At 57.1% G+C, this 7,037-nt stretch overlaps 2 protein-coding genes across 2 annotated transcripts; one reads left to right on the forward strand and one right to left on the reverse strand.

The window, feature by feature from the left end:
- Positions 1-1,121: 1,121 nt before the first annotated feature.
- Positions 1,122-2,028, forward strand: GGTG_01631 (hypothetical protein; the record flags this gene model as incomplete). Its single annotated transcript, XM_009219398.1, has 2 exons — positions 1,122-1,150; positions 1,252-2,028. The coding sequence occupies 2 exons, from the start codon at positions 1,122-1,124 to the stop codon at positions 2,000-2,002; spliced, it is 780 nt and encodes a 259-aa protein (XP_009217662.1). The 3' UTR covers positions 2,003-2,028.
- Positions 2,029-5,623: 3,595 nt separating this feature from the next.
- On the reverse strand, positions 5,624-6,568 carry GGTG_01632 (hypothetical protein; the record flags this gene model as incomplete). Its single annotated transcript, XM_009219399.1, has 3 exons — positions 6,237-6,568; positions 5,912-6,174; positions 5,624-5,740 (listed from the first exon to the last, which is right to left on the reverse strand). Exons 1-3 carry the CDS (start codon positions 6,301-6,303, stop codon positions 5,624-5,626), a joined length of 447 nt encoding a protein of 148 aa, XP_009217663.1. The 5' UTR covers positions 6,304-6,568.
- Positions 6,569-7,037: the final 469 nt, after the last annotated feature.

The raw sequence follows: 7,037 nt of genomic DNA on the forward strand, positions 1-7,037 counted from the left end.
GGGGGGTTTATAGGAAATCCTTCACCAGTTTTCTAAAGTGAGCAGGTGAGGGACTCACACCCAAACATATCACTCTCGGATAAAATGAGCCTGACAAAACCCGGTGTGCTGATGCTGCTGTGGCTGGTGAGGGTACTCCGAGTCTGCCATGGTTGGCACCGGGGTATCAACCCGCCCAACAGCCCGGCAAACCCCTGTTATGCAGTGTCCCGTGTGAGAACACAAGTTTGGCGAGATATTCAAGGGTCGTCTGATACAAGGCGACCCGCGGCAAGATGCTCGAGATAGTCCCTATGCACACTCCCTCTCACCACAATGGATACCCTGTGATAACTGTTGGTACATGGAGGGTGGATGTGAGTCAAATCATCCAAGGTAATATCACACGTCAGGAGGGCTGGGTGAACATCGCTTTCGAAGTAATGTGATGATTATGACCACGCATTGGTATATGGAGGCGGCCCGGTCCAACCCCCAGTCTTAATGTATGTTCTGATAGGTTGGCGGTTATTTGCGGAAGACCTCCAGGTTGCCACTAGGCATCGGTGGTCAAGCATAGGGCTGAGACGGTGGGAGGGCCTATCCGTTGGGGTGGGTGGAGACGCTGTTTTCTAGAACAAACCGGGTTTCCGCTCGTCGTTCCATCTGGTCTTGCAAAGGCTATTGGACATGACCCAGCTGGACAGGAATTAGCATACCAGCATAATAAGCGCGATTACCGACCACCCCCAAAAAGGAAGCGCGCAGCTGCGGATTGGCTCGTTGGCCGCCCAAGACCCGACGTGCGCAACTTGTTGGCGGGGCGTGGCGAACGATTGGAGAAAGAAGCGATATGATAACGGCAGCAGCGTTTCATTTGCCCTGTCCTCGCTGCCTGGCACGGTGGGTGCGTTGATGCACGCCGATGCAGCAGCCTTGCGACGACACCTGCCACATCCAAGTCTGTGACACCAGCAGTCCAGACAGCGGACAAGCGTCGATTTCGGCGCATCCCGAGCCTTGGCCGGGAGAGAGACGGGGCGCCCCTAACCTGGTCAGGGTGGCTGGACGGCTTGGTCTATGAGTCCTGGTCGCGGCGACTTCGCGCAGATGTACCGTGAGGAGACATGGTACCACGCGACATGGCTAGCGAGTACGTTGGCGGCGATGAGTATGCCTCGGCCCGAAGCAACAGGGTCCTCAAGGTGCATCGATGTTGTGTCACCCGGCGATCGGCCGGGACTGACGAAGAGTACTGGCCACTGATGATAGGTGGGATGCCGTTATGTGGGTTGCCATATCGTACCCAACAGTCTGGGACGACGGAGGCTGCGCAGGCAGCATAGCCTGCGACTGCAGCCAAAACAGCGACATGAGGCCCTCCTGCAAGAACGAGATTGGCCTGTGGTTGGATGAAGCCTTCAACATGCCTGCATGTCGCAGCAACAGTAACGGTGTGATTGCAAAGATGCACACTTTGCACACAAGCAGCAGGTCTACGATGCCTGGAGGCTGCCCAGTTACATCGGTAGGCAGACGCGCGGGTGGCACAGCGGGGGTGGCTGAAAAGGCTGAAGGGTCCCCGGGGCACATGCGCTGGTCAACCGGCTCGGTCGAAAACGGCCCACAAGCGCGCCGCGGCTATCACCTATGTGCAGGACATCTGGCGGCCGGAGTCGGGGACCACCAGACCACAAACATCGGGCAGCGAGGCGGACCGCGGCAACGGGTTTGGCGGCCGTGGCTGAGGCCGCCACTCGAGAGCACCCGGTCTTGGGCCCCCGACGCCGCCAGCCACCTAGGCAGGAGCGGCCGGGTGGGTGGTGCGTGGCTGGGCAGTGGGTGCGGCCGCGCAGAGCGGTCGCAGAAGGGCTGTGGCCAGCGTCCATTGCCCGGGATGGTGCACTGCAGGGGATGGATGGAGAAGTGGGCTCGCAGCACGGCCGGGCCAAGCACGGCCGCTCCAGGAACCAACAGGCGCCCCTTTGCCAGATGCCGCGATGCGACCGCTCGCGAAAGCTAGACATGCTAGGAATGCCAGGCCCGAGGCAACGGCAGGGTCGGCGGCGGAGCGGGAGCGATCGCCCGAATGAGCCATCAGGGCACCTCCGTAGGCTGAGAGGCCGGCATGGCCGGTGACCTGGCAGGCATGGCCACGGAGAACCAAAACGCGGCCTCGGGATTAAAAGAGCAGCAAAGGAGTCGGTCCCAACGCTTCTGGGGCTGCAGTGTGGCGCAGCCTACATACAGGCTCTGACCGTCACCTGCAGAGACTGGTTGACAGCAGGCGCGGAGCACGGGGAGGCTGAGCGGAGGGGGAGAGTGGAAAGAGAAAAAGTCAAGGAAACTGGGGACGGCTCGATTGGGGACGGCTCGACTGGGGACGGCTCGACTACCGCGCGCGGGTGTTGGTCGAGATGAAGCTCGAATCGACGAGCACAAGGCAGGCACATGATCGCGACAGCCGTCAATCTTGAATCGCGCTTGAGCGCTTGGAGTCTGGCTATGATTGGCTGCGATTCGAGCGGGGCCGGTAATGCGCACCTATCCCAGGCCAGAATTGCCAGAATCCCAACGTTGTGCCCCCAAACATCGAATTGAGACTTGATGTTGCTTTGTGCTACATACAACGGCCATCCCCTTTGGAAGCTTATGTTGCCTCTGCTGAAGTTCTCCTGCTGGGCCGTTTTGCCCATCGGCACACACCACCGAGGAGGCGATGCGTCAAAAGAGACCCCACCTGGCACGCGTTGGGCAGCACGGTTCCATTCAGGAAACAACATGGCCGCTCACATTCCGCTTGGTACATCGTGAATCACCTCACTGTCTCGTTGTAACCAACTCCCCGACCTCACTCTGCCTACCTAATTGTCGCCTAGCCACCCCAGCAGTCGGCTCGCCCGACCCTCGGTCTGTTTAATGCCAGGGGTTTGCGTTGCCGCACAGAGACAGCAATACGCACCACTTACAGCCATGATGCCACCTTCCGGGGGAGCTTCTTGTAAGAGATCTGCCTGGGCCAAGCTCAGTGTCGAGGAGAGCCGTTTGACCCAGCTCCCTTCATCACCTCGGCCCTGTCCGACGCCTTTCGTCATATCTACACCGGCCGGCCTGTCGAGGTACTATCTACCTACCTACCTCGGCAGAGTTACTTAGGTAGTTACCTAAAGGGCACGCCGGTGGCAACAGCGTCTCAACTCGGGCCAAATTAGTTGGGGTCCGGCAGCACAGCACAAGACTACCAGGTAGCTAAGGCTTATGAAGGGACGTCGGTCCCGCCGACCCTTTATCCTAAAAAGGTCCATACATGCGACCGTTGTCGATGCATCCCTACCTGCATACCTGCGTAACCTACCAGTTTAGTCCGCACTAGTAAGTAGCAGCTTATACTGCTTCTCCCTTCCACCCCCCATATCGTCCATTTTGAGTCGGCCTAGGGCCGACAACATACAAGCCCCGATTGTACGGCCCCCCACTGCGCCAACGAAATCTCGTGCATGTCGCACGGGTCAATAGGCAGGTAGGGTAGCAGGGGGGGTGTGCATGGAATAATGCTCAGTGCTCCTTGGCTCACACCCAGGGGTCCCCCCCTGGAGGTTGTCGACATGCCGGCTTCCTGGCCCAGAGCCCCACTGAGCACAAGCCTTCGACTCTTCATCACCTTTTATTCTTTTTTCTTTCTTCGCTGTTCTCCCTCCCCCTCTCTTCTTTGGTCGCCTCGAGGCCGATGTCGGGTGGGGGTTCGCACTCCTCGGTCGGGTTTACACGAGCAAGAAAGGGAGGCACTCAAGAGGCTGACTAGAGAGTTGCGCCTGCTGTTCATTGTCGACCTGGTCGATCAAAGGAAAGGGTGGTTCCTTGTCGTCACACGAGCTCGCGCCTGTGCTCTCTCGTGCAAGGCAGCTGCGGGGAAACAGAGGTAATTTCAGAATCTTGACGTATCTGTGCGACGGTCGGCCTTGGTACCGGCAAGATGCAATTGTCGTTCAACGACGAAGACTGCATGGAGGCTCGCACTGATGCCAGGGGCAGTACTGGGCTGGGCTTGCTCGCAAATCGGATCACGGCCCTCGCTACGCCAAGGGTTTTTTTTTTTGGGGTTGCAAAAGCCAGAGAAAAGTCCCGCGCAACAACACGCAGCCGAAAGAAGGTTGAACCTTGCCAGATGTCTCCATTTGGCGGCTCCCACAGGCAATTTTCATTTCAAGGCTTGTGGATATTTCTATGACCGTCTGCAGCCGAGGGAACCGGTGGGGATTGTATTGAGGAGAGTGGGAACGGCATGGAAACCACCTGAGCTAGGCTGGCCGAGGACATTGAACTCCATGTCCCATCGCCATGGCCGAATCCAACTCCTGGTCTGTTCTCTGTTCCTCTTATTTCACAGGGCCTTTCCGTGCCGACATTTTACCCACCCCTTCTGCCCTAGGTACACCAACGGACCCGACAGTCCTCAAGCTTGTCACCTCACCCCAACTGCCTATCCCACCCCTCCCTACTTCTAACGCGACAACGCTTGTGGATTACACTCGACCCGATCGCGCTACCCACGCTACCGCGCCTTGCAATCTGTTGCCAACAGACAGCCTAGCCTACCCACCTAGGTACCTACTACCTACGCACGCAAGGGGATATGGGGTCGGCCAGGCTTAGCAGTTTGTCATTGTCGTATCTCCGCTGCGACACTTCCTGGTGCCACGTCAACTCCCCCATGCCCCCTCTCCCCACGAACATCCCTCATGGTCCATTGCGGCCGTCAGGGAGTCGAGCAGAGCAAGAGTATGAGAGCGTCATGGAGAGGGATGGAGACGCGAGGAGATCTCCCTACCCTAGCCCAGGACTTTACCCCAGTGGATTGGTCAGGAGAACTACACGTTTGGGCTTCGACTAGGTCGATTTATTTTTGATTTTTGCTGAATATTCCGACGGAACATGTCTTGCGAGGCATGCGTGCACTTATGCGGCTGCTCCTCTGCTGCCGATGCAGTGCGAGGCAGACTGGGCCCCGTCCGGCCGAGATTCCCGACCTTTGACATCCACCCTTTCACTCACCCACCCTGACCTAAAGCTAGGTCGCCTACCCCGGGCCCCGAGACAGGGTCATGGGTGCCATTATCCCATCTTGTTCTCCCCCTGGATAATATCCACCACCTTGGTTTGAATGGCACCACCCAAACAGCCTTGCTTGCTGCACGTCTCTCACTCTATCTAATTTTCTCGCAGATCCGGGGAGGGTTGCTGCAACCCATAGAGGCGGTATGCCTTCTCCACACACGCCTACTGTCAGTGTTGGCCGCATTCCCAGGTAGTCATAGGGCTATGTGTGGCCGCTAACGGCACCCTCCCTTGAGGCGCAACACACCGGCGCCGGCCCCTGGGAGCCAGGCACACCCCCCTCCCTCCCCTCTTTTCCAACCAACCGCAAGCCCAACCACGAGCCCCTCAAGAGGGGATGGCTGTATATGCCCAGTCTCCATATCCCGTGTCTGTTATCCACGAGCACCAACTGCCCGTCGGCAGTCGCCGGGATTGCTCACCGATGGAGCAAGAGGCTCCCTTGGGAGGTTGGCAACATACCATCTCTTCTTCTCAGGCAAGCAATTCAGACACACACACACACTCACTCGCTCACTCACTCACACACTCACACACACATCCTCAAATACATTTGTGTTGCGCAGATGATGCATGTATATATATCGTTACCCTCCTCACTCCCATCGCAGTTGCTTTTTGTCATCCCATCCTCAGCATCACCAGCCTACCGCCCTCACAGCATCTACCCAAGTGTCTATCAGCTTCACCAACTCCCAAAAAGCCAGTCGAAAGTCCGGGAGCCCAGACGCTCCGGAAGACCAGCACGGCAAACCCCATCAACCGCGCGCGCTTTGACTCCTCGAAAATGCCTCGGACGCGGTACATCATTACTTACACCCTCTGCGGTTGCGTTCGCGAGATGGAGCGCGAGTCCTCGGAGAACCAATGGGTTCAGGAGACCATCGACGCCTACTGCGGATACCCGGACTGCCCAAGAGGTTCGCAGAGCCACTACAGCAGCAGCTATCACGACAGCTATGGCAGTTATGGAGGCGGCAGCAGCAGCAGCGGCAGCAGGCGCAGTAGGCGCTACTAAACGACCGTCCCATTCGCGTTTTGGTGAGCTCCGCGCCAGCCTCTCCGAAATATCCATGCTCGCTACGAGAGGAGCAGGCACTGACATTTGCCTATTTCCCCTCTTCTAGGTACCTACTACCTACCACATGTATAGACCTGAAAACGAGCAATCGTCGTTGTACTCGGCACCCATCTAACCACCATGACCATGGTCGCCGAAAGTTCCTCACGCTTTTCTTCGTCTCTTTTTTTTATATCCTGTCTTTCTCTTCTTCTTGTCCCTTTGGCCCATCGCCCACCTTGGTGCCACCAATCCTATGTTTCTTTCTCTCCTTCAATGTCAATTTTTATGCCATTTGGCTGTTGTTCATATTACTTCCTTTCCATTCGCCCACTTTCACTGTTTACTAGAGATTCATTTTCAGCTTTCTTTCTGTTGCGCTTGCGGCTTTTCCCCCTGTCGCTTGTTTTAGAGATTATTTGATTCCTTGTTTCTTGTTGTCAATCCGGTACGTCCGTGCTTCTACAGGGGAACCGGTGACGTTACCACCCATGCCTGGTTCACCTTTTCTCCTTCTTTTCATGTAACTTCTTCCATAGGCAGCAGTCGAATCATCCTCATGCCGTACACAATTGAGCATTGTTCTCTCTTTGTATACCATATACCTGCCGAGTTTTGGCCCATGGTTCCAGAGCCGCGTGCCATCCAACGTCGCGAGCCGAGCGACCACTCGTCTCCCACGTTGCTTCAAGGCAGTGTGGATGGACCAAGGCAGGACTAGGCACCGCCGTGTCTTGCCTTGGGCAAGGCCACAAGGTCGCATCCGCAGTGGTGTGTGGGCTTGGCGGTGATTCTGTGAGTGGCAGGGGTAGTGCGGACGGGGGTGGCAGCACAGATGTCAGCCGGCCGACAGAAGCTGGCTTTGATTTGGTCGACAAAAGCC

Source organism: Gaeumannomyces tritici (assembly GCF_000145635.1).
Source record: "Gaeumannomyces tritici R3-111a-1 unplaced genomic scaffold supercont2.1, whole genome shotgun sequence".
In the NCBI taxonomy this organism is placed as follows: Eukaryota; Fungi; Ascomycota; class Sordariomycetes; order Magnaporthales; family Magnaporthaceae; genus Gaeumannomyces; species Gaeumannomyces tritici.